Source organism: Juglans microcarpa x Juglans regia, chromosome 8S, assembly GCF_004785595.1.
Source record: "Juglans microcarpa x Juglans regia isolate MS1-56 chromosome 8S, Jm3101_v1.0, whole genome shotgun sequence".
Lineage (NCBI taxonomy): Eukaryota > Viridiplantae > Streptophyta > Magnoliopsida > Fagales > Juglandaceae > Juglans > Juglans microcarpa x Juglans regia.
Window position 1 is genome coordinate 14,216,062 of NC_054609.1, and position 27,444 is coordinate 14,243,505.

Here is a 27,444-nt window from a genome sequence, read left to right on the forward strand (position 1 = left end):
TACATGCATGCAGGGAAATTAATGGTGTTTTTTGTAATTTACTACATGTAAGAAAACTCATACTTCCATGTCCCCCATCTTTGTCAAAGTGTTAGCTGTAGATAAAAAAACAAAACCACCCAAAAAAAATAAAAAAAATACCAATAATATTAATATATTCTGAAAGCTTCTCCTTCAAGTGTGAAATCGAGTAATTATATTAGAACATGTACAGCTTGCACACCATTATAAAAAAACTCCTCTAGCAGCTAGCTTGGTGATGAAGATGGAGGAAAGGGCGCAGCAGCAGCAGCTTCCTCCTGGGTTCAGGTTCCATCCCACAGATGAAGAACTCGTTACGTATTATCTGAATCGGAAGGTGTCTGATGTTAGTTTCACGTCAAAAGCTATGGCAGTTGTTGATCTCAATAAGTGTGAACCATGGGACCTCCCAGGTACGTATATACGTGCGTATAGTTGATAATATTGAGTAGTTTCAGATTGTTTTCCTGCATATATATATATATATATATATCGATCTTGTTGAATGTTTTTATCAGAGTTTTAATGTAGTTTTCATGCTCAATATTGGACTTTGGATTTGTATATAATATATCATGTTCTCTCTTTTTTTCTGTCGTAATATCGTTGCTGGGTCATTGGCATGCCAAGATGAACGATGAAAAGATTGGGAATGATCGGGATTAAGATAGAGAGCTCTTTCCAAACAAATTTGTTTTCCCTTTTCTTTCCTATTCCTTGGAGGGTTTTTTCCTTTTGATCCAAACACGAGGAAAGCTGATACAGCTTTACAAGATATATATAAAAGAAAACATGTTTTTTCTTCGTCGTTTCTAAATTAAAGTTGACATATATGTTAATTTTTTTTTTTTTTTTGGAAAGCCGACATCATGTTACTTATTTGAATTATAAGTAGTTTCCTTTTTCCGAATTAATATATATATATATATATATATATATTTATATATATGGTACGTTCAGGCAAGGCCACCATGGGGGAAAAAGAATGGTATTTTTTCAACTTGAGAGACCGAAAATACCCAACAGGACTCCGCACCAACCGAGCCACTGCAGCAGGATATTGGAAAACCACAGGGAAGGACAAGGAAATATTTCGAGCAGGAATGCTTGTTGGGATGAAGAAAACCCTAGTATTCTACAAGGGAAGAGCCCCCAGAGGTGAAAAAAGCAATTGGGTTATGCATGAATACAGGCAAGAAAACAATCATAATATCCCTCCTTTAATCAAATCCACAAAGGTAATCTAACCATGATCATCGGGAAACACCTTAATTGCCACTACTTCTATGTATGGATTCTTGATAATTTATTAATTCTTGATGGGTTTTTTTTTTGGGTGTTCGTTTCCAGGATGAATGGGTTGTGTGTAGGGTTTTCCAAAAGAATGCAGTGAAAAAACCACAGCAAACGCCCACGCTTTCCTCACAGGCGCCATCTGATGATCTTGATTCTCCATGCGACACAAACTCAAATATTGTAAACGAGTTTGGAGACATTGAGATGCCAAATTTAAACAGCTTTCATGCAAATTCATGCAACGGATTTAATAACATATCACCACAAAGCTGTTCCTATAGCGATAACAACATTAATGTTAACATGATGAACATGAACTGGGCTGCAACAAGGGATCATGATGATCATCAGGTGGCCACTACTGATCTTTCATCATCCCTCTCGGCATGGCCTTCTAGCCTTCAGCTAAGCTCTGGACTCTCGATGAATTCCTTGCTCCTTAAGGCATTACAGCTTAGAAGTTATCAGCAAAGAGAAGCTACAAAAACTCATGAGTACTACTCGTACATGATGCCACAAGGTCAAGGGTTTTCTCAGTTTGGAAGCTGGGATCACGATTCAAGTACTAGTACTACTACAAATTTGCAGGCCTCAAGTTCATCTAAAGTATTGGAATCTGTGCTGCAACAGCAGCAGTACTCGGAGCAATTATTAATGGACTCCATTTGGTGATCGAGCAGCCAACCTCAAGTACTTAATTTGAGAACTAACTTTGTCGTTACAAAACTTTCTTATGACTTATGATCATAACCCTGGAACTCTTATACATTGTTAATGCTGTTTCAAGGGGCTAAGCCCATGCCAATTATGTTATTGTATCTTAATTATTTGTTCAGTTGGTGTCTAGTTATTGTAAGATGTTAAAATAGGGAAACTTCCCAGCTCTTGTGTTTTGTGGTGCTGTTTATGTTCAATTAATAAGTTGGTCAAGTTCAAGATCAAATGGGGGAAAGTACTACACAGTACTCCTTAATTAATTCGATGTTATATTCCATATATATATATATATATATGTAAACCCCTAGGGGTTTTGGTTTATGAATTTATAATCTCGATAATAAAACCAATATTACAAACACTACAACAACAAATATGAACATAAGTCTAGAATTAGAATCCCAACAATAAAAATATAAGCATATTCAGAAATACAAATATTATAATCCAACAATAATAAAATTATAATTTTAAAATAAAATCTAAACGGGTTATTGCGGGTTGATTTCAGATTAAGCAAGTTGACCCGTTATCGACTTGTTTATTAATCAAATCTTAATGGGTCAATCATTTTTTACCCAAACCCATTTATATCAAATCCAAACCCATTGGTTTCATATCGCTTATTGTGTTTGATTCATAGGTCGTGTCACATATTGCCATCCCTAAGTACTATATAGAATTCCTTAATTCGATGTTATATCCCAATTATATATATAAACCCCTAGGTGTTGGTTTATGAATTTATAATCTCGAGAAAGGAAAACCTTAATGCATGGGTTGGTTTTGAGTGAATAGAAATAAATAATTGGAATGGAAATCGATCGTCGGTATAGTACTTGACTAATATAAAGTAAAAAGTTATTTTATTCTCAAGTTAGTGTAGAGCACATCATCTACATCACTTAAATGGTAAAATTTAATTTATAATATTCAAATTTTAAAATTGTTCTTTCAAATCAAATTATGTCATATAAATACTTTACTGGGTCTATATATGTGCTCTACCCTAGGACTGTGCAAAATTCTAAAACCTCTGATTTCGGCCAACCTTCGCGTTGCCTCTGCCTTTGACAGAGTCGGAGTTTTCAGAGTTTGGAGGTGCTCAGATAATTTATATGGAGTCGAAGTCCCTTTTAAAAAAAAAAAAAAATCAGTTGTAAAACAACGTCGTTTTACATCTGTTTCTTTTTTTTTTCTTTTTTTTTTTTAAATAGGTAAATGACGTCGTTCCATTGCAAGTGGAACAACGTTGTTTTGTTCTCCCTTCATCTTTTCTTCCCTCCCTCTTCTCTCCCCCTCCTATTCCACGACGACCCCTTTCTTTCTCGGTTCTCCCCTTAGTCCCCTATCCTTCCAGAGGCCCTTCTCCCCCTCCCTCGTCGTCGTGCCGTCGTCCAAAGCCCAGGCCCAACGTTGATAGCATCCGTTCGTTGCTTCGTCCTGCTGTCTTCAGCTCCGACTGGTAATGGTAAGTCCAAGTTCCAACTCCTCTGATTTGAATTTTAGGGTTTTGATTCTTTTGAATTCACATTTATACTATAATTATTATATTATATATAGTATATAATGTTATAATTATACTCTATGCTGTGTATTTACTATTGAGGAAATGGTATTACGGTTGTAGTGATTAAGTGAGAAAAAAATTATATTATAATTATATAGTATATCAATTATAATATAAACTCTAGGTGTTTGTGGAAATGCCATTGAGGAAAAAATTCAGTAGCCTTCATATTTGAGTTAATGACTTCAGTGCATGCGCTTAGGGCCCTTCACAGATAATTATGTTAGTGATGAAATACCTTTGAGACTATAATTTGGTGGAGAGAAGAAGCATTGTTCTTTACTTAAGTGTGTAAAAGCAATTCTCCTCATCAAGAGCCATAATTTATTAGTTCTTAAACTTAATCTAAAACTCAACAACCTTTATGAATTCATTAGTACCAAGGCTAAAATGCATGAGTTGATGAAACTAAAAGATTTGTGTTCGAGAAAGTTGACAGTAATCCATTATCATAAGGAAGAAATGACATGAATGAACAGAAACAAAGCTCCCTAAATGCATGCTTTCAAATATATATATATATGTGTGTGTGTGTGTGTGTGTGTGTGTGTGTGTATGTATGTATGTAACTATATATATATATATGGTCCAGAGCAACTATTAATTCCATCTTCCAGAGTTTAATGTTTCATTTATTTGACTTCTAATTTTTATGATTTTATAGATCTAATTGTGAACCCTAACATAATGGCTAATAACTGAGAGTCTGAGACAACGCCCCTTGAGAGTTGGATGGAGTTGAAGGACTATGGACTATGGAGAACCCCCTTTATTGGTGAGAATCAAATTCTATTTTTACCATGTTCAATTTTTTATTATCAATTTTTTTCCTTGTATTGATTGCAACTTTCTATCTTCATTTCTGATATGATCATTGAGTGAAATTCTTGCTACTCAAGTGCACATGTTGTTAATTGTTTACAGTATTTACTGCTTTGTGTTTATGTAGTTATCTCTAAGTCAATGTTCAATGTTATAATAAATGAGACTATTATAACTTATGGTTACATGTTATTTAGTTTTTGAACTCTTGTATTTAAGTTTTTTTTATTATTTTTTCAGTATTTTTTTTATAAGTTCGGAATTAGGCTTTGGTGAGCCCAGAAGTCGAAAAAGGGCCTTGAGTTAGCCCAATAAATGGCTGGAGCTCTGACCTTCATTTAGAGCTCCGACGAGGTCAGAAACGCCTACTCCGACTTTGTCGGAATCGGAGCTCAGTCCTACTCTACATGCCAACTATAATTTTTACAAAGTAAATATATACTTTAATCATAAAGAGATTATACAAAAGTAAATCCACAAACTGATGTGGATTGATGCAGTATGTCAAATTGTAAAGTAATTTTTATTATAAACTAACGGATTGTATGAAACCACACTAGTTTATGGGTTTCTTTTTGTATACTCTCTTTGTGTATATATCAAGTCTTGTTTATATATGGTCAAATTGGTTCGGAAAGAACTTACACAATGATATGAAGTACTCCCATTGTCTTTTACTTTTCATGAAGCACTTGATCTTAATTTCCCACCATACATTAATCAAATGCAAATACGAGTCCCGTCAATTGTTTCGACTTAATTAAAACTATATTGGTTTTATGGAAAACAAATTTTAGCAAATGATTTAATAAGAAAACAAATGTTTTTCACTTATTTGGTTCTCATGACTTGAGATTATTTTTTGGAAAACGCTTTTGTTATTTTGTGCATATAATCTTTTATGTAAAAATAATTTTTCGTGTTATATACGCAAGATGTGGTATTAATATATGCATCAATTTATACTTCTATAATAAATTTTTTATATTTATTTAAGTTTAAATACAAAATAAGTATATGTGGTTTATCCTAAAGTCAAATTGCTATTTGTGCATTTTAATTGAACTTTTAATTTGATGTAGCTAGTGATCCTTAATTTACGTAGAAATTAAACTTATATTAGTTATACACGCATCATAAAACTAAAAATATACAAAAACTCAAAACTTAGAAAAATGTTAAAATAAAAATTAAAAACAAAAGAAACCAATAGAAAATATAAAAAATAAAAAATATTATAACTTTTAAAAAATAAAAAAATAAAAAATAGAAAACACGTAACAATATAAAATTTAAAAAATTTAAAATTGAAACAAAAATAATATTAAACTTCAAATCCCAAACTTCCAAACAAAACATAAAAATCAATTTACCTTTATCAAATTTCAAAACAAAAATAATATTAAAAATTTATATTTTAACCGTATTTTAACTTTATAATATTTTTATTTAAATTTTATTTTTTTAAAATTTTATAAAATATCTCAACTTAAACTATTTTATTATTATTTATAAATTATTTTAATACTATTTACATATTTTTCAACATCCAAATGAGAAGACCCTAGGGTAAGTATTAAGTAGGTTGGTAAAACGGGCTTATTTTACTCCTTGTTGTTGAGTCGGCCCATAGCCTTTTATTGCTTTAGTTACCCTTGTTGTTTGAGTCGGCCCTTGCCTTTAATTACTCTTGTTTTTACTGCTTTTAGGCTTTGAGCTTGTAGTGGCCCATGGTCCGTAGAAAGAGATGGTCAATTACGGATTCTTGGCAGTGAGATGGTAATACATGATTCGTGAATTTAATACACGATATAAAATTAAGGGATTGAAATTTAATGTTAACATGTTCGGGTCAAAATAAATTAATCTGTTAAGACATGATTTATAAACAAATCATTAATGGGTTAACCCGCTTAATTTGAAATCAATCAGTTTTGATTCGTTTAGATTTTATTTCAAAATTATAATTTTATTATTATTGAGTTGTAATATTGATATTTTTTTAATATACTTATAGTTTTATTATTGAGATTGTAATTTTATACCTATCCTCATATTTATTATTGTAAGATTTGTAATATTGGTTTTAATATATATTAAAATCTAAAAAATATTGATAGTTTTTATTAGTAAGTATTCGTATTTTAAGATATTGTGACTATTAATAAATATAGATTTTAATTTTTATAAAAGATAATATTAATAAGGTCAAATAGATTATGTATATTAATTCAAATAATTTATATGAAATTAATTTAAATGAATTATATTGGATTGATATATTTTTAATTAATTATTAAATGAATTGAAATTGATGGTAGGACACAATCTAAATAAATTTAGTTAAATTTAAAAGTTTGACATAATAACTTAGATATTTGATTTATATAATTAAATATTTATGATTTGACCCAATAACCACTATCCGAAAACACGATTAGGTGGAAGATCTGAAGGTTGTTTTTGGACAGTCTGCTCAAAGGAAGCTCCGGTATGTTTCACGGCAAGCAAATCAGGTGGCTCGCATTCTAGCCAAGTTGGGCGTACAGAGGAATGAGGAAATTGTTTAGATTGACGAAGGGCTACTGAAATTCTGTATTCTGTTGTACAGATCGAACAGTTCCCATTGTTGATTAATGTGATGAATGTTTTCTTTCAAAAAAAAAGAAAAAAAGAAAAAGTAATCAAATTCTCTATTTCCTCTTTTTACCCTTCTTCTTTCTGGAGGTATTTCGAGCTTTCCTGGTTCTTTATAATTATCTGTGATAAGATTAAGGCCATTCTTCATCGCCCTCGAATCCATCTAGGAGTTCATACCTTCGGATCTTGCTATCCCAATCATCCCTGTGATACGCGGAACCTTGGTTTCGGGTTGATTTAATCTCAAATACCTGCTAGCTCGAGTCTCTGCACATTAGAATTGAGGTCCTGCCATCTCGGTAGTCTTCTGACTCTGTCATTGCCTTTTCCATATCACTCTTTTTCGCTGTAATTTTAGTTTTGTTTCTCTGCTTTCGCTTGTCTAACTCTTTGGCAGAACAAAAACGCCGTAGAAAAGGCTTTGAATTAATATTCTTTTTTAATTGTGCGTTGAGGTATTGTTATGTTTTTCTTGTAAAGGCTATGAAGGTTGGTTAGGGATTCCCTTGGTTGAAATCTAATTCCCCAATATCTCGTTCTGTTAATGGAGTCATTTTTCCCTTGAAAATAATTAGATGGACTGGAAAATTTATATTACAGCTTATAGGGTTATTGAAGATTGAACGTTGTGGTGAGAAGCTATGATTGGAAGGGGATTCTGTTCTTAAGCACAATCACCCTTTTTTCTCTTTAACCCTGCATTTAGGATAAATTTTACTTTTTGAAATAAAAGAGCCTATAACTGTATATTACTCGTAAAGAAAAAGGCTTGAGTATAGAATTTTTTGAAATTTTCTCTCCCCCGAAACCACGATCAGTTTTCTTGGCAGCTAGAGCTCCCACCCGTGAAGGGCTACGCCCAATATCTCCATTAGATTCGAAGGTCATGGGGGTACTCTTCTTTGTTCTCTCTCTCTCTCTCTCTCTCTCTCACACACGCTCTCGGTTTTGTCAGTGCTCCATCCCACATCGCACTACGCCTCCTCATCACAACCCCTCATCGTTTCATGTTACCCACAGAATTTTAGTTAATTTGTATTTCCTGTATATCTCAAATGATTATGGAGTTTTGTTATTGGGTGTCAATTCGTATGATTTTCTCTTTGCAATTTGCAAGAACTCATTATTTTAGCTATTGAGTTTTTGGTCTTCGGTGAGAGATGACTATATTAATCTATGTTGTTGAGATGTTTGATTGAATTACCCTGGGTTTTTGAGTTTGAATGAATTCTGGATTGCATGATTGGTTGTTGATGAAATCAAAATGTCACTGCAGTTTTCTTGAGAATAAAACTATTGTGTATGCAAGAGGAATAGGAATAATAATACCCCAACATGATATGCTTTTAATATAAGGATGCAAGAATGCTGAAAAAATTGAGGTTACTGAAGATAAACACTTGCTTAAAAGTGCTAAACCCAAATTGTTGGGGAAGCAATTTTAGGATTCCTATTTTCTAAAGTTGAAGTGACCAACTATCTATTATCTATTCTTATAATATAGATGAGGCATTTTTGTTGCTTTTACCTCTAAATTCAAAAATATGGACGTCACATGAGGAATCAAGCATGGCCTTGAGGCTCTCTCAGTAGTCTTCATATATATATATGTGTGTGTGTGTGTGTGTGTGTGTGTGTGTAAATTGTTAGTGTTTAGGGTTCTATGTTGTGCCTGATTTCTTCTTCTTCATTTTTTCAACTCTTGGACTCCATTCACGTTCTTGTTCTCTCAATAATGGCTTTACCAGTATTTGATTTACTATTTCTTTTTTGTTTTCAATCTTCTACTTCTCTGTTTTTTTTTTTTTTTAATCTTGGACTCCATTCACGTTCTTGTTCTCTCAATAATGGCTTTGACCAGTATTTGATTTACTATTTCTTTTTTGTTTTCAAATTTACTATATTCATTATGGTGGAGCTGGTTGCAATATCTTCTCAGGTTTACCGTGCTGATTAGAGTAATTATAATTTTGTAATATTTTAAATACAAGGCATTTGTTCCTGCTAAACCTGGGGTGAAAAATGTAATTTCTGTTTTGTATAGAAGTTTCGCTTCTATGTTTGAATTTCTACATTATATGTAGATTAATTTAGAAAACCATATGTATATGTATGATATCTGATCTATAGAACAGTGCAGAAAAGAATCCTTCCCTTTATGTACATAAGCCCTTTGATTTTAAGGAGCATCCTAATTTCAGAGGTACACGCATTATGCATAAGCAATATGTTTATCATATGGCTGGAAGCATTTTGCTAGAATGCTGTATTGTTGTCTGTCTTCATGGTCATGTTGTTGCGAAGTTCCTTATGCTGGTTGTTTTGCTAATAGAGAGGGCTTTTTTTTTTTTTTTTTTTTTTTTTTTCAGTGAAGAAAAATTTATGTATATGATGTAATCTCCTTTAGGTGATTGTTTCCCCCACAGAAGACCAAGTCTGTAACATTCAATCCTTGAACCTGTAGGATTGCAAATTATTATTATTATTTTATTGGTACCGGGTGTCTAAGAACAACTTCCTGACTAATCTTGGGGGTGCACAGGCCCTTGGCAATTGTACCTCGGGTAATTCAGAGGGAAAATCCTCAATCCAATGGTCCCTAGAGATTGTTTGCAGCCAAGAAGATTCGAACCTTAGACCTTGGAGGGAGCATACCACCAAGACCAAGGCCTTTACGACTTGAGTCAACTCCTGGTGGTTTGTAGGATTGCAAATTATGTAGGCCAGGCATATTAGCATTTCAACACCTAATAGTTTTTGTTTTTATTTTTATATTTATAAAATATCTTGGGCTTTTCTTAATAATTCTTAAAATTTGAAAATTATTTTATAAAATCTTTAATAACATAGCCGGTGTGAATTTTGATGTGATATGTGGCATGTTGAATTCTAATCACTGATAAGTGGATCATTGAATATTTTTAATAAGGATCTAATGGAAAGACTTGATTGAAAAATCTAAAAGTTCAAAGAATAAAATGTTAAAGTTGACAGTTCGTTTTATTCTGAGTCATCAATTTGGTGTTGATTTTGTAGTTATATGGAAGAGCAGTTCATACTCAGAGTCCCACCATCTATTGCAGAGCGATTAGACCGCCTTCTTAGTGAAAGTGAAAATGCGTCATCTTCTGAAGACAAATCATTGGATTTGACTTTCTCTGGTGAGGAACATTGAGTAAACTGCTACTTTTTGCAAACCATTGCACTTTACTTAAATTGCGACATGTATATTTGCAGTGTTCCTTTTCTCTCCAGAACTTCAAATCCACTTCTTTCTTTGCTGTTTCGATTCTTATTTTAATTAATTTTTTTGTGTTTTAGAGTTATATCTTTTATGTTTTTAAATGGGTTTTGTAAATAGATTTTTGTGGGAGTTCTTAACTGTGACCTACCTTCTTGGCATGCTTGTGAACTTAAAAACTTATTGTGTTGCAGAGGATGGGAGGAGCGGGACATTTGTCATTGCCAATGACCATTTCCCTGCATCTCTCTTGGATCTTCCTTCTGTTGTGGAATCATATAAAACATATGATGACAGTGTGTTGATCAAAACTGCAGACATTGGTCAGGTAAAATGTTCTTTAGTGTTATATGATTGACAAGGACATCAAAGATTTATTCATTTGTAATTCTTCTTTATTGTCTGCTGGTTGTAACAGATGATTATGGTTAGAGAAGCAGGTGATCCTGCTCCAGACATGGTGGAGTACAGACATGGTCTCACCCCTCCTATGAGGGATGCTCGAAAGCGGAGATTTCGCAGGGAGCCAGATCTAAATGTATTAAATATTAATAAGTCATTGCAAAGCTTTGCTAACAAACATAACAGGAAAATTGTGAAGGAGAAAGAAGGAAAAAAGAAAAAATAATCAGTGCTATCACTTTGGCATGTGGAGGATCATTTTGAGAAATATGGCTCTTTTTCATTTGTTATCTTGTAATCGCAAAGTATCATTTATTGAAAGGGAAAGGCTTTTATAGTTTGGAAGTTGCATTTACGAATATAGTTTATGTCTAGGTATTAAAATAAAAACATGAAATCTGTATTCTAATAAAAAGTCGCCAAGTCTATTGAAATTGGAACTTAGTGAACTCTATGGTTTCTTAGGATGTTAGTATGTAGCTTTCCTTTCATTGCCCTTTTCCAATTTGATGTTTGTACTGACTACAACTATGTTATGTTCTCCAGCCTGAGCTTGTACAGCGTGTCTTGAAAGATCTAGTGAAGATCAGTGCCGGTTCAACAGCTGAGAATGTTGATATCCTTATATGTTATGTGCTTTTCACTTTATTGATGTTACTTGCATACTTTTTACTTGATTGATGTTGCTTGTTGCATGATTTTACAAGCAGGAAAATAGTCTTGTGCTTGGGCAGTGCCTAGTCTTGATAATAAAATCTCTTATTAATTATTAAAAAAAAAGTCTGTGCTCTTGAATGCACCAAGGGTGGTGGCTCAATGGTCCTTAGGTTACTCCCAAGTGGTTTGGCATCTACTACGTACTGGGTTCGAATTCAAATATGGATTCACCTTAGACTAATACTATTAGCCTCAAAGATTTATTGAATTCTCTAGCGGGGTTAGGGTCTAAGCTATGGCTCAAACCCTTCTTGAGTGAGCGCCTGCAGCTTCCTGTCGTCTAGGCCCCGCTTGTCCAGTTCCCAAAAGGTAGGGCAATACTACTTTGGTCACGCTAAGGTAGGGAAACCATCTTTGGTTGCCCCCTCCTACCCTTTTTTGCTCATTAAAAAAAAAAAAAAAAAGTAGAACATTGGTTTAAGATTCCAATGGATGATTGGTGTAGCAATTGAACTAATGACTGCAGTGTTCAATTTGAGTTCAGAGACACATGGAGGGTGAAAAAAAGGTTGTTTATTTATTTATTTATTTTTTAATTCAATTGGAAGTCTGTTATGATGCTTTTGTATCCTTGTTTCACCCTCAAGATCTAATATGTCTCTAAGCTGAGTGTGAGCTCAAGGATTTGTTACATTGTTGTTTCAGTGGAAAATATGAGTGCAAATTGAGGTTTTCCTTGTTGTGAAACGTATGATAAGTCATAGTTGAAAATGCAAGACAGTTGTATTGGCAGCTGTAGTGATGCAGAGACTTCCACTGCCTTTTGTGGATTGATTATTCCTTGATTAAGTGGCTCACATGCTGAAACAGCAGAACAAGAGGAAGATGGAGACGGAAATGCTCGTGATGTGAGTAAAAAACCTGCACCTGCTCCTGCACCCGTTGCAAAGGCCAATGCCCCGGAGGCTGGAACAAATGCTGGGGAGCGTGACAGAAGCGACTCAGATGAATCTGATGACTCAATCTGACTTGAAGCCTCTTCTAGAATTGGAAAGGTGTATAGGATTGACAAGAGCTGTAACCTGTTGTTCCTGCTTAGTTTGGAGTATTTTCTTGAGTTTGCAATCTCTATTTGTTATATAATTTACTGAATATTTAGCTATATGGTGTTTGTCATAAATAACTTCGGCAAGTTCTTCTAGAAATGGTGTTGGTCAGTGTCAAATACGTTGGCAAACTAGAGCATTGCCCGACGCTTCACCTATTTTATGTTTTCCCTTAACCTATGTGATCAGAATTTCTTCAGTTCAGTAAGAAATTAGGGTGTTGTGAATGCTAATCTGTCTGGCCTGGCCTACAGAATTGGACTTGTTCCTGTTGGTGAATATGAAAGCTCTCTTATAAGCCTATTGAGTCTGCAGCCTGTGATGGGATTGCTTGGAGGGGGAAGGTTTAAAAGATTAGATGAAGGTTTCAGACAAATTTTATTTGCAGGTCAGTGTGGACATCTTCCCCAACACTGTTGCATGATTAATTTGCATGATTAAGTTTAAGAACCTAAACTTAAATCAACAACAGGAATTAAAAGTACACAATTCTTCCTCAACTGTGAGAATATGTACCTTCAATAGTGGATAAAGGATTGGGCCAAAGTTTTCGAAGAGGTTTGAATAGTGAGTTGAGATCAAGTTGAGATGAATATTGAATAAAATATTGTCATAATATTATTTTTTAATATTATTATTATTTTGAGATTTGAAAATGTTGAATTATTTATTATATTTTGTATGAGAATTTGAAAAAATTATAATGATTAATTGAGTTGAGATGACTATAAATGTGACAAAACCTAGGATGGGGATTATGATATCTAAAAACTATTAATGAGTTTGATCATTGATTTTTAAATATCATAAAAATAATAATATGGTAAATGCTACTTCAAAAAACTCAATAACTATTAATAGGTATGAGTTACAATGGTCGCAATTTCTATAACCTGTAATCAATTATATAGATTGTAAGATAGTAAATCATGTTCGTCCATTCATAATTTCTTATATGACATAAATGATGGACATGTAAATTATAAATAATAAATTGTAATGACCTGATTTAATAATTTTAAGGTCGGAATATTGATAATTTTTATTGAGTCTAAATTATGTTAAATGGACTATATTGCATAAGTCCACGAACGATAAATTATTATTGAGGTTGATTAGAAGTTTTAATTAGACTCAATAACTAGATTAGATCTTATTTATTATTTATTGAACCAGTTAGACTCCTTTTATAATTTAAAAATCGGCTATTAGAAATTTATTTTAATGTAAAATATCAATGATTGAAGTCTCCTAAACAGCCTCAGTCACTGCCAATCATACATTGAATAAACTAATAGATTATTTTTTAAATTCAAACTCTCTTCTTAAATGATTGTGACCAAGTCCAACTTGAACTTGTCGGAACCCTCTCCCAAATATCTCTACAAATATCTTCCGTTTCGTGTGTTATTTGGAAAAATCATAAATTTATGTAAGTGTAGCAACCAAGCTCATGAGGAAATCAGTCACGCCCCGAAAATATCAGATTAGCACTACAAGGTAAGTAGCTTAATCATAAGTTAGGATTATCATACATTAGCTAGTTATATATATTATTATTAAAGCCAGTTCTTTGGAAGCCAGTGTTTATGTACCACGCATGTCATAATATTTGAAAGCACTCATTCATCATGTTTCCTTTTGAACATTATAGTTATATCGCATTCTGCATCTCATACATCTCTCGTTGCATAAGATAAGTACGTGTTTTTATAATCAAGTGTAAGAAAATATCAGACCAATTAATAAGATGACAATTCAGATGCATGATACCAATGCAGTTTTAGGGCAGATATGTGAGTCATAGACTCAAGCATGATCCATCGTAGTATGCCAGAATCAGGGCTCCCTTTGCGGCTGCGGGATGTGGGACCGGTGCACAACTTCACACACAGGATTAAGTGTGTTGGCTAGTCAGATTAGTCAGATAAATAAGATCAGTCAGTTAATTCAGATAATTCAATACAATGATCATGACTTTAAGTTCTCAACATGAATACTTTTATGAAAACCTTATGTTAAGTTGTTTACGTTATGATGAATTTCTTACAAAGTCATCGACTCATTTTAGTTTGTTTTATGTGTTTAAACCACTCCAGGTCAAAATATTATGAAGGTACAACTGCAGGATGATACTTAGTCCAGGGATACGTGATAGTGGCCTAAATCATATACAGAGATTTTAAGTTATGTTTTTTTATAGCATAGACTTTGAGAAATTTTAATAAATGATTTTGTGCACTCTCTCATTTATGATTTTAATATTTCAATGCAAAACGACTTTATTTATTATAAGAAATCTTTGTACCTAATGCTTTCTTTAGAACAAAAGAAAAATATTTTCAGTGAAGTTTAGTAGTAGTACTCCGACTTTTGAGAATTTCTAAAATTGACTTTATTATTAACCGTAGGGGAGTAAGGTGTTACATTAATATATTCAAGTAATTTGATGCCACTTCAAATTAAATCAATGGTTTTCGGGGGCCAAACTTATATAATAATGATTATTTGAGTGCACATGTAAATTTGTGTGTATATGGCATGCAATTTGCTATTTATAGTTATAAAAAATATAATTATAGATGTAATTCCATTTCATATTTACTCAATATATGTATACCAAATAATTATTATCAAATTAGACAATTGGTCATATTAAAATTATCAATTTAAGTAGATAAGAAATTTGCATCATTTCCTCATTCATGTATTTTTTTCATTGAGAAAAAAAGAAACCGATTGAAAATAATTAGGAGAAGATATAAGAATAACAAATTCTAAGACTTTAAAAAGAACATTTTAAATTTAGAAAAATGAAGACTTTTGAGTTTTTTTTAGGCACATGTATAGATCATATTCGTATTACGTATACGCTAAAATCTTGGTTATTTGTTCAAATTTCATAGATTTTTGGGGTCTATTTTTTAATTTTCCCACACATTTTAGCGTTTCAATTTTGGGTTTTAAAATAACGAACAAACTTTCTGCATATTGTTATGGAACTCAATAATTTTGCTCTTCTTGCACATCGCCGGTTTGGAATCCTACTGAATTGGCTATTATTTTTTCCTTTATATGATTGAGTTGCCGAGAGTGGTTCAGAAATTCAAAGCAAATACCTTCATTTCACACTTTGGATTACTTTGATTCATTACAAACTTACAATCAGATAAAATAAGGACAAATTACATGAACAGGGAAAGAGAACGTTTTAAGCACCTCCTTGACAGCTCTTACAAGCATTGGGGGGATCCAAAACATGCAGAAAGACTTGTCATGCCAACAACTTGCTTCTGCAATTTTAGAAGTGTATGTTTGGGCAGAGAGAGAATCCATAATCCAAGATCCAGCCATTGTGAAGGCAGCAAATATATGGGGTTTGAAGAGTGCAATCTAATGTTTTTGCACTGAAAATTAGAGCCAATTATTTGCTACGAGAAATGGCATCCATTGCAGCTTGGTTTAGAACTTCTTGTCCTCCTTCAACCTGAGAACAAGAGTAGCGTTTCTTTTCTATTAGCATACCTACAAAGCTCATAAATCATACATTGCATAATTGCCAAAATCAATTTTTTTTACAATGATTTGAGCTGTGATCTTGGCTTATGGAATTCACTAAAATTACAAAAGTTTTTCCACGCATCAATCTCTTATACTAACTTGAAAGTGGTTTGCTACATTTAGGTAAAGGCAGTAAGCAAAATCAGAGCAAGAGAAAAGCAACTTTACTTGCACATCCTTTTTTCAGATAGCAGTCGGACGTTGCAATAGCACGAGTCTTTTGAACCATCTGCAAGCATTGAACAAATAAAGATTCATCAGCCCAATTAAGTAAAAAAAAATCCTTAACAATCATATTCCTTACCCCAATTAAGTTTGTTCCTAAGGATATTACATTGGTAGAACTCCTTCCCCTTCTTCATCTTTACCCATGTCATGCAAGCGACAATCTGTCAAGAAGAAAATTTATAAATGAAAAAAAAAAAAATTAAATCCATAAATGGACAAAGAAAACACGAGAAAGGGAGCCCAATCATTTGTCAAGTTCAGCGATTTTCCAATTTGAAAAGAAAAAATTGCATGTTGGAAGAACTTCTCTCTTTGCTTGGAGATTTGGAAATTTTGACAAGCACTTGTTATGTCATTATGCAAACCCAACGAGAAAAAAAAAAACCAGAAGAAAAATAGTTAGACAGAGCATACCAACCAGATCTGGTTGCAGCTAGCAATAGGAGTGATGGGGTCTCTTCAATGCCACCATTCAACATTCAAAGCACCTTTGGATCTAAGCCAAAACAAACTTATCTTTGGATTTATTCCTCTGTTTCTGTGCCATAAATGTATTTGTCATCAATTTCAACGTAAGGGATGTCAGCTATCTTGCACCACTCTCCTTTCTTGCACCATTCTTCCAGCAGAGGACATTCATCGATTGCAAGTTGCTGGAGTGAGGGAGGCAGGCCATTCTTAGGAAAGGACCTCAACTTTTTGCAACTAAAGATACGAAGATTTAGGAGTGAGGAAGGCAGACCATCCTTTGGAAAGGACCTCAAATTTTGGCAATCAGAAATGCAAAGCTTTAGGAGTGAGGGAGGCAGGCCATTCTTTGGAAAGGACCTCAACTTTTCACAATTAGAGATATCAAGCTCTAGGAGTGAGGGAGGCAGTCCATCCTCTGGAAAACATGCGAGGTTCTCGCATTCAAGGATCCACAATGTTTTAAGAGAGGTGAGTTTTCTTAAGCCCTCGGAAGACATGCATTTCAGTTTCAAAAATTCTTCGATGTGGAGGATTGTTAGAGAGGCAGGCAACGTCATCTCTGGAAAGGACACCAAATGATGACATCCAACAATACTAAGTTCTTTAAGAGAAGTGAGGTTGTCCAACCCCCAATCGAACAAGGCTTTAGTGATTTCAAGACGAGAGATGTTAAGAATTGTTAGGTTTGTGGGAAAACCGTGTTTAGGAAATGATAAAATGCTCGGACAATACAATATTTGCAAATTTTGAAGAGAGGTGAGGTTGCATATGCCGTTTTGTAGTCCCTGCATTTTCTCACAGTGAAATATATAAAGCTCTCTTAGGTTGGAAGGGAGGAGCAACTCTCCACCATTCAACAATTGAAGATTTTCACATTCGGAGATGTAGATTCTTGTCAGAAATGAGTTATGATGAAAACTCTTCGCTACTGACTCTAGCTTCGGACAATTGAAAATTTTGAGGCGTTGAAGTGTGGTAGGTAATTCTCTGCTTGATGTTAAGAATTCAAGGGATGGACAATTGCTAATGCTCAAGTCCTCAAGAAGAGATGTGATGCCACTATTGCAAGTAGTACTGTTGTTGTTTATATCATTATCATCATCCTCCACCAAATTCCTCATACTCTTGCAGTCTCTTATATGTAGCTTCTTTAAAGTTGGAGGCAAATGGCTTCTTGCAAAGTACGTTAGCGAATCACAATTAAAGATAAAAATAGACTGAAAACACGTGTTGTTGTACATCAATGCCTTGGGTAATGATTCCAAAGCTATGCAATCATGGATACTAATATATGTGATTCTGAGTTGGAGACTCGCCTCTTGATCAACTTCTTCCGCCACCAAAGAGACTAGTTTGGGACAATTAGAAATTTCGAGACCACGTAGAAACGGGAGATGTGGTAGTGATCCCATGTTGTCTGAACACAAATTCCTCAGCTCCTCACAATTTTTAATAGTTAAGCTTTCCAACTCTGCCAATCCTTTTTTTTTTCACTCATGTATTTTTTTCATTGAGAAAAAAAGAAACCGATTGAAAATAATTAGGAGAAGATATAAGAATAACAAATTCTAAGACTTTAAAATGGACATTTTAAATTTAGAAAAATTAGGACTTTTGAGTTTTTTTTTTTTTGTATGCACATGTATAGATATTCATATTACGTATACTTCAAAACTTTGGGGGTTTGGTGTTCAAATTTAACAGATTTTTGGGGTCTACTTTTAAAATTTTTAACTTTATATATAATTTTATAGATTAAGGAGGCAAAATCTTGAGTTTTAAAATAACGAACAAAAGTTCTACATATTGTTATGGAACTCAATAATTTTAGATGGAAATGAAAGAGAGTTTTATATTTTTTGAAGATTTTAATAATTTTTAAACTTTTCTAAGTAATTATAAAAACAAGTTCAATTTTTCTTTGTTAATAAATATATTTACTTGTTTTTTTTAGGCGAGAGGGGCCTAAAACTCACTTGTAAATCAAATTCGTTAGTAAAATATCTATATATATATTTTAATATTGTGACTCCGGCCCCAAGCTTTCTACTCTCTTTCTTTTCATTATTCAAAATGGTTTGAAGGTGAAAGATATTATTAAATGGAAGTTTGATAGTGATATTTATGTTCTGTTAGTAAAATAAATGAAGTAAAATATTTATATCTTATAATTTAATTTAAAAGATAAATTTTAAAATTTAAGAATATAACAATTCAATTATATATAAATTCGTTCACGTATTGTCATTAATTGAAGAGATTAGAGTGTCAATTCAACCATGGCCTTTTGGGAGGACAAGTGTTAATATGGAGCTGGCAACCTAATCCATGGCTATGACGTGACAATCAATAATCACATGTTGGAACATTAATTAATTATATATTCCAATGTAATAATAATTGAAGTTTATCCCCTCAGCTGTTCACTAAGTAGTGGGCAATTAAGTAATCAAAACAGATGGTTTAAAATACATTTCCCACTATCCTTTCATCTATGCCTTTGTTGTCTTCTAATTTGTTGTCTTGTGCCATAAAAATCAATTTGAATGGACCAATCACATCCTTGCACATCGACTCAATCACCTTCCGTCTGTCTCCACCGAAAGCAACTCTTTTTTTTTTCCCTTTCTTTTCTTCCGTGTCTTCTTACTTTTTATTTCTCCTTTTCTTTTTGGTTCTTCTCCCACCATCTCATATTTCGGCTTACACAGATTAATGCTTGTGCTCGAAAAAAGAGCTTCAGTTCTAGAAACGCAATTAAAAACACAAATTTCTTCAAAATATAAAATCCTAAAAAGGAAAGATATTTACAATTTTACATACACGAATGAATAGAGAAATTGCTCGAGGATTTGGGACTCCAGCGTCTATGACCCTTTTGATCCGAGACAAGGGCTTTCCCATAAAATCAAACCCTAAAACTAGTAAAGTTCTTGGTTTTGAGTCTCTAGAGGGTGAAGAACCAAAGGAGGGATAAAATCCACTAGGATTGTACAAAAAACCGAAAAACAGACCTAGACCGATTCAGACCGACTGCCGGAGCTCAGAACCGGCCGAAACCGGTGAAGAACCAGTTTCAAAATTTGGTCTAAACCAAACGGCGTCGTTTCAAAATTAGGTCGTCTTCCTCGGGCGTCTTCTTCCCAGTGTCGTGATCTCATTTCTCATCCCCTCTCTCTCTCCTCTGCAACACACACTCTCTCTCTCTCTACTCTCTCAGGCGCCAATGAACCAACTGTGAACTGCCAGAGAACTGCCGGTGTCGAGACGGCCGGTGTTTCTCCTCCCCATCGACCGGTTTCAGCCGGTTTCCTCCCCCAAAAATCAAGTATCGGTCGGCGTCAGTTTTGCCCCAAAACCGCACCGATGGGATCGGTTTTCACTCCTAAAACCCACAAACGCTTCTGGATTTTGAGTGAAGAATAGTTTCAATCAAATTCAACCCATCTGAGTAAAAGAGGTTGATCATTCCATTACTCGAGTCCGCAGCATTGTGCGATATGTGAGGGGTTCCCTCCAAAGGCTTGCCAAGTTTAAGGCAATAGCAGAAGATCTTAAAATTGAATGTTCTAGTATGTTGTGCTTGGACGTTCTGACTCGATGGAACTCTACATACATGATGTTGGATGTGGCACAGAAGTACCAAAAAGCTTCGAGCGAATGAGGATAGAGGATGGGGGCTTGAGGTATGCTTTGTTGGAGCCAACAAGACAGGGGCTCGGTGCGCTGGACGCACATGATTAGACCAGTGTGATGTACTTTATTGAATTTTTAAAATTTTTTTATGATATAACCATTCAACGAGCTCTCTAAGCTTCACTTCCACTTGAAAAATAGTTGTGCTAACTCTAGTGGATTGTTATCTGCTATGGCTACGAGGATGAAGACCAAATATGATAAATATTGAAGGAATGTTGAGAAGATAAATAGATTACTATTTGTGGTTGTGATCCTTAAGCCTCGATATAAGTTGGCCGTTCTAGAATTTTGAGTAAATTCCATTCTCGGGACAATGAATGCTGTAGAGTTTATTAGAGTGCTAAAAAGTGATATTGATGACCTATATAATTACTACAACAATAGTTGTCAGCCTTCATCCGCAGCTGGTAGCTCCTCACATTCGAGGCCAACAGGGTCGATAGCTTCCTTAGGTGATACTGACCCATCCTTAGGGGTTAGAGGCCATCGTATTATGCAGCAGTATTATCAACTCATGTCAACAAGGAATATTATGCAGTGCACATCTAAGGTTGAACGATATTTTATGGAAGCTGTCGAGGCATCTAGTGATGTATTTCAGTTATTTACTTAGTGAAAGGTTAATTCCACCAAGTATCCAGTCTTTTCCCGTGTAGCTCGAGATGTGCTAGCCATTCCTGTCACTACAGTTGCCTTAGAGTCGGCATTTAGTATTAGAGGTCACGTGTTGGGTGCTTATCGGAGTTCATTGTCACCGTCAATCGTGGAGGCCCTCGTTTGCACACAGAATTGAATAAGTGAAACACCCATTAGACTAGATATCGTTGGCGTTGATGCCGAGAGCTATAGGCTTGAATCGGGTAAGTTTATATGCTTTTAAATGATTATTTAATTAGTTTTAATGTTTCTAATTCTTACTTTTTATGATTTTATAGACCTAATTGTGATTCCTAACATAATTGTCGATGACTGATAGTCTGAAATGGACGCCCCTTGAGAGTTGGGATGGAGTTGAGAGAACCTCATTTCTTGGTAAGAATCAAATTCTACTTTTACCGTATTCAGTTTTTTATATCAATTTTTTTAATTTATTGATTGCAACTTTCTATCTTCATTTCAGGTATGACCAATTGACCATTGAGATTTGACTGAAATCTATGTTTAATATTTATGTAGTTATCTTTCAAGGCCAAGCCAATGTTGTTATTACATTATAAATGAGACTGTTATAATTTATGGCATAATATAAAATATATATATATTATATATATATATATATATATAGTTGTGCTTTTATCTAGGTTTTGGCCACTACATCAAACAGTGCATGGTTAGTGTATTTCAGATTTCCAGCGTGAATAGATCACACTGTAATTAGTCGTATATTAATAAAAGGACATGCCCTAGCTAGCAATGCATGCATGCCTCTTTTACATGCAAGTAGTACTTGCTCATGTACTGTTTTTTTTTTCTTGGGATTCCAGTTCTTTAAGTTATGACTTCATTTATAATATTGACATGCTAAAAGGTTGGCATCATGATGATTGGCACAAGGGTATGGCGTACTTGAATTGAATGCAAAATGAGGGTTATAATTTCTTAATGGTCAGTACAATTGGCAAATATGGTACTACTGGTAATTAAACTTATAAGCTTTTGTTGGTAGCATCAGGTTGCTCATGCGTTGCACAACGTCACGATTGAGCAGAGTACCCGAAACATCTTATGGGAGTGATTTAATGAAGCCTTTTGTTTTCTTATGGACATCGGTTTTATTATTTTATTTTTTTAGCCCAATAGACAGTCGGCTCCGACCTCCTATTGGAGTCGGACTTCAATTCCGTTCGGAGTCAGAGTCGGAGCGAAATTCCTGTCGAAGTCAGAGCTCGGAAATGGCTACTCTGACTCTGTCGAAGTCGAAGCTTAGCCCTACACGACGGTGTGCGGCAGAGCAAAAATAGAGTGGGTGAAAGGCAGGTAAAGAGACTGCGAGGAAGAGAGATTTGGGGTTGATGGTGAGCCGGAGAGGGAGGGGAGCCCATTGCAGATGGAGCAACACAACGACAATGGTGGCTAGGGTTTTCTATAGGGACCTAAAGATCTTGTCCTTTCGAGGGTAGAAGATGAGGGAGTGTGGGTGAGTGAGGAAGGGTCGGGTGGTGAGCTAGAGGTGGGGATCTACAGCGATGTATGCGCAATATGGTGGCTGACGATGGCGATGTCTCAATTGAGAGGGACAGATGACGAAAGACAAAGGGAGGGAGTGTGTGTGTGTGTGTGAGAGAGAGAGAGAGAGAGAGAGAGAGAGAGAGATCTACGGGAAGAAGGGGCGATTGAGAAGGTTATGAAGGGAAACCGCACAGCAAGGAGCGATGGCGACATGGGGGAGAGAGAGAGAGAGAGAGGGAGAGAGAGAGATCCTTGAGAGGAAGAAACAGAAAGGGAGGCGGAGACGCTGGAGGTGGAGATGGGGTGATCAGAGGGGCATCTTCAGCTTGTGGCAACGAGATCATGGTGGATGTGGGTGGCGTGCAGGGCCCACGGGTTTGTAGAGGGAGAGAGTATAAGGAGGGGAGTGGCAAGCGAGAGAAGAAAGGAGGAGGATAGAGAGAGGCAAGAAGAAGAAGAGTTAGGGTTTTCCCCCTTAGAGCAAAACGGCACCATTTGTGCCCAAGGGTTGTGCCCTATTTTGGAGTTTTGGGCTTCTACACTGGCCAAGCTCTCAAGCTAACAATTCCCTACTAAAAACAAAGCTGGGCTTCACAATGTTATTTGGAACTTTGAAAAGATTGGATAGTGTTTTGTGTTTGGATAGTGATTATGTAATGATTAGCTGATATCTATAAATCCACAAATAACAGAAGTTGCTTGAGTCAAGTCTCACATGCATTTCGAGTATAAAATGGAAAATCTTGTAAACGTTTTGATCGAGTTTGAGTCTATCTTAGAATGAAGTTTCACGAACTTTTTAGAGAACTCACTCCAACTTGTCTCATTCTTGTATAGTGAATTCCATGCTTTTGCGAGCGTCCATTCAATTTCAACTAGACTCGACTCTATTTTATTATCAACTACATTACAATTTTTCGCATTAAGATCTCTAAATATAAATCCAAACTCACTAAACTTGTTACACCCTACAATCTTCAACAAACCAAAAACTAGTGGACAAATGATTTTTAGAATCGTAAATTTGCAACAATAGGTTAATTATGAATAAGATAATAATTAAGAATAATAATGACATTGAAATTAAAGATGAAGAAAAGAATTTCAGTTTTAAGAGGAAAGAAAATCCAAGAATAAAATGTATTTATCAGAATAAGTCGGATATATGTAAGAAAAAATGCATATTAATTTAGTGGATTTCAATTCCCTAGAATTTGAAGCCAAAAGTATAGGTGATTTGAAATTAGTTAAGGTAATCATCTGACTTCTGAGTCCACAAAGCAACCCTGTAAAATAAAAATTTAGAGGATATTAACTTATGAGATGAGATGAGATGAAAGTTTAAAGTCGAATAAAATATTATTAGAGTATAGATTTTTAATATTATTTTTGTTTTGGTGTTTGAAAAGGTTAAATTGTTAATTGTATTTTGTGTGAAAGTTTGAAAAAATTGTAATGATTAGATGAGAAAAGATGAAATGAGAAGTGTTGTGTAACCAAATGAGGCCACTCTGCATGCAGTTGGAAACAAATAAAGAAAATGATGTGTGCCTATTATCAGTATTATGTATATAAAGTACTGAAGAAATATTTAAGGTTTACAAAGAAATGTTAGAAATGATAATGAGAGAATTGAGGACACAATCAGTTGATAAGGCTATAATTGTGGAGAGTCACATGCGATCGATCGTCGACATTAGGTCACACAAGATTTTAATTCATGTTTTTTCCCACTATGCATTTCCTTTGACAGCCTTCATTCATTCACCAACAAAAAGATTAGAACAATGTTAGACCTTTTTGGGTCATAATATATATGTAATTAGAATTGTTATGGACGTGTTTCATCCCCACCGCCTCACGATCACCTGTAACCAAAGAGTAAGACGGCTTGGGGGTTTGAGGGAACGCCTCCGATTCCTAAGTCAGTGACTGAGATAACTCTTTAATACCAATTAATAAGATCCCCTGCAACATACCTGGATTCTTCTCTTATATAGAGCCTTTGAACTATTCTATTGTTAAATGATAATGGATGTATCTGTTATTCAAATTCAAACCTGGAGATGAGGGTTCATCTCTTAGTAAATTTGAATGATAATCGTTTGAATTCTATGCCACCGTTGGATAGTTATTCAGTCGGTATTGGCTGTGGGTTGGATCCTCTTGATACCGAGCTAGGCTCTAGGTAGTGAGGTAGGCTTCGGGAGAAACCTAGTGGAAGTTTAAAATTGGCAGCTCCTCAAGAGGAACTGGGTAAACTAAGCACCTTTGTGGCTTCACCAACCCTTTTCTTGGATGATGTGATGTCTTTAGCCGAGGAAGACCTTGAATCTGTGATTGCGGCAGAGGCTGCTGTCGAAGTTGCTGCTCAGTCTCTAACTACACTGACCGCCGATTTGCATCAGAAAGGCGACGACATCCCTTTGGGGGGAGGATGATGACGTTGTCATTTTGAACCCCGACCTGCTTACAGTGCCTTTATCTACACCCGCGGACTTCCAATCCTTCGAGGCTCCTCCGCTTGCAATGCTTTTATCCCCACATGTCATTACTGAGTCCTTTGATGTTCGTGGAATCTCCACGAGTGGAACATTTCAAGGAAACAACGACAGCGCCTTCATCCTCGCCTATCACTACTTAGTCCTTGGATGTTCCTTTGGAATCTCCAAAGGTGGGACATGTCGAGGAAACAACAGCATTGCTTCGTTCGCCCCTTGCCTAGACAATTTCTAGAGAAGTTACTCCCTATTTGCCTTTTGTGTTCCTGGTGGCCTCTCTTGCTATTGGGAGTAGGGTTTCGATTCCTTCTCTACCATTCAGCATTTCTCCTAGTGGAGACGGCGAACCATCCTTGGTTGCTCCTGAGGAGGACCTTTGGGGTTAATCAGGCACCTCTTCATTGGGATGATGCTAAAGTGTGCTCGGGTTCCCACGTTGATGCACCTGACAGTATCCTTTCTTTTGTTCCTCCTCGACAGGCTAAAGGAACTTTTCCTCGAGAACTTTTTCTAACGTCTCTTTCCAGGTCTTCAATCCGAGAGGTTTTTCTAGTTCTCACCCACCGAGCTCTTCGCTGTCCCCCGTGCTCGCTGTGAACTTCTCCTCATGAACTTTTTGCTAAAATCTCTTAGGGTTGCACCTGTTCAACAAGTCAGGAACATTTTTGCATTGGCAATTTTTTTTTACTTTGTTTTTCCTTTTTGTATACTTGATCATTAGTTCTGAGAGTTTTTTCTTTTTTCTCTTTTTTTTTTTAGGGATCAACTACCTTGATGCCGACTTGGTAAAAGATAGGTTAAAGCTAAGGGAGGAGAAGGACAAAATGGACAATGGGTTGACCCAGTTGTAGGCTCGTTCCCACACGGCTGACGGCTAACTGGCTGCCCTTCGTGCCCAAGTTGATTCACTTCGGACAGAGTTGGCAGGTTCTGCTGTGGATGCTGATCATTATCGTCAAGAAGTGACAATGATTGGGAGGGAGTGAGATGATCTTGCCACTCACCTAAACCAGACGAAGACGATTGAACAGGAGCGAGATGACCTGGCTACTCACCTTCGCCGTACATAAGAGGCTGTTCAAGAACGAGATGATTTGGCCGCCCAGATGGAGGCTTTTATTAAAGAAAAGGATGAACTAGCTACTCGGGCAGAGCTTGCTTTGAGTGAGCGAGATGACTTGGTCGCCAATTTTGATCAGGCGAAGGCAGAGCTTGAAGAGTTAAAGCAAGCTAAGTCTGACTATGCCTTTCGTATGGTTTCTCTCGAAAATGAGCGGCGAGAACTAATCATGAAATTGGGTGAAGCGGAAGGGGTGAAACTGAGGCCGAGAGGAAACTGGTTAAGGTGAAGAGCCTCCTCAAAGATAGTGATCATCAATAACCCCAACTTAATGAGGTTGTTGAGTCAGCCAAGAAGAGGATTCCCTTTTTGAGAAACAGGTGTCCCAGCTGAACCTTACTTTGGAGAAATCTGAGCATGACCTTAATCTGGTTCTCCCCCAATTGTCTATGGTTCCCGGCTGCAATGCTCCAAACCAAGCTCTTGCCATTCCCTTTAAGGTTAAAGGGAAAGCCCTACACGCAGTCTCTCCCAAAAATCCATGTAGCGTCATATGGACTTTGAAGGGCTCAAGATGCTTTACAGGATCTTTGGAGCCGTCATATAGATCTACTGAAGAAACTTTAAACTTCTGGGGCAAAGGCGTCGCCATGGTTTTTGCATAGAATGGCAGATTTGTGCTAGACAACGACTGATCGACCGAAGAAGACGTTCCTATCTTCTTGGCCATCTCCTCGTACTTGTCTGTCAGGCTGCACACGTCGTGGTGCAGCTTCTTCATCTCCTTGTCCTCTTGGTGGCCCTTACCGACACCTACACTGTTTGCCTCCATCTTTACCTGGTCAACCTGACTGGGTGTCGCATCCTCTCCTGACGGTCCGTTTCGTGACTTGAGAACCTCATTCTCTTTTCACAGTGAGTCAACCTTTGTGGTAAGTTTCTTTATTATCTCCTCCATTTCCGCAAGTCTTCCCTTCATGTTCTGTGAAGTTTCTCCCTGATCTCTAGTTACCAGAGACCGAGTGGTGGTGGGCATGTGAAAAGCACGCTGATTGTGACACTTTCAATCCCACAGACGGCTCCAACTATTATGGACGTGTTTCACTGCCACCGCCTCACGATCACCTGCAACCAAAGAGTAAGACGGCTTGGGGGTTCGAGGGAATACCTCCAATGCCTAAGTCAGTGACTGAGATAACTCTTTAATACCGGTGAATCAGATCCCCTACAACATACCTGGATTCTTCTTTTATATAGAGCTCTTGAACCGTTCTGTTGTTAAA

General features: G+C 35.7%; 3 protein-coding genes across 13 annotated transcripts in view; 2 read left to right on the top strand and 1 right to left on the bottom strand.

Annotated features, from left to right (window-relative positions):
* The first annotated feature begins 226 nt into the window (after nt 1-226).
* LOC121245094 (NAC domain-containing protein 100-like) lies at nt 227-2,163 on the top strand. Its single transcript, XM_041143392.1, has 3 exons — nt 227-434; nt 982-1,259; nt 1,372-2,163. The coding sequence occupies exons 1-3, from the start codon at nt 260-262 to the stop codon at nt 1,987-1,989; spliced, it is 1,071 nt and encodes a 356-aa protein (XP_040999326.1). The 5' UTR covers nt 227-259; the 3' UTR covers nt 1,990-2,163.
* Nucleotides 2,164-7,095: 4,932 nt separating this feature from the next.
* LOC121245095 (transcription initiation factor TFIID subunit 7-like) lies at nt 7,096-12,483 on the top strand. 2 transcript variants are annotated; one of them, XM_041143394.1, is made up of 6 exons: nt 7,096-7,351; nt 10,103-10,227; nt 10,502-10,635; nt 10,726-10,845; nt 11,256-11,325; nt 12,225-12,483. In XM_041143394.1, the coding sequence occupies exons 2-6, from the start codon at nt 10,107-10,109 to the stop codon at nt 12,392-12,394; spliced, it is 615 nt and encodes a 204-aa protein (XP_040999328.1). In that variant the 5' UTR covers nt 7,096-7,351; nt 10,103-10,106; the 3' UTR covers nt 12,395-12,483. The 2 variants fall into 2 exon arrangements, with proteins under 2 accessions (XP_040999328.1, XP_040999327.1); XM_041143393.1 differs by having other exon boundaries at nt 7,097-7,365.
* A 3,321-nt stretch (nt 12,484-15,804) lies between these two features.
* LOC121245097 (putative disease resistance protein At3g14460) overlaps nt 15,805-27,444 on the bottom strand; it is a 35,498-nt gene continuing 23,858 nt past the window's right edge. For 2 of the 10 annotated variants that reach the window (XM_041143410.1, XM_041143395.1), the window contains 4 exons: nt 16,676-17,234; nt 16,368-16,422; nt 16,202-16,262; nt 15,810-15,959 (listed from right to left, as the gene is read on the bottom strand). In XM_041143410.1, coding sequence (XP_040999344.1) covers nt 16,786-17,234 — 449 coding nt within the window. In that variant the 3' untranslated portion in view covers nt 15,810-15,959; nt 16,202-16,262; nt 16,368-16,422; nt 16,676-16,785. Of the gene's footprint in view, nt 15,960-16,201; nt 16,263-16,337; nt 16,423-16,675; nt 17,235-27,444 lie in introns of those variants that run through there. The other 8 variants (XM_041143412.1, XM_041143397.1, XM_041143402.1 and 5 more) reach the window with 8 other exon arrangements.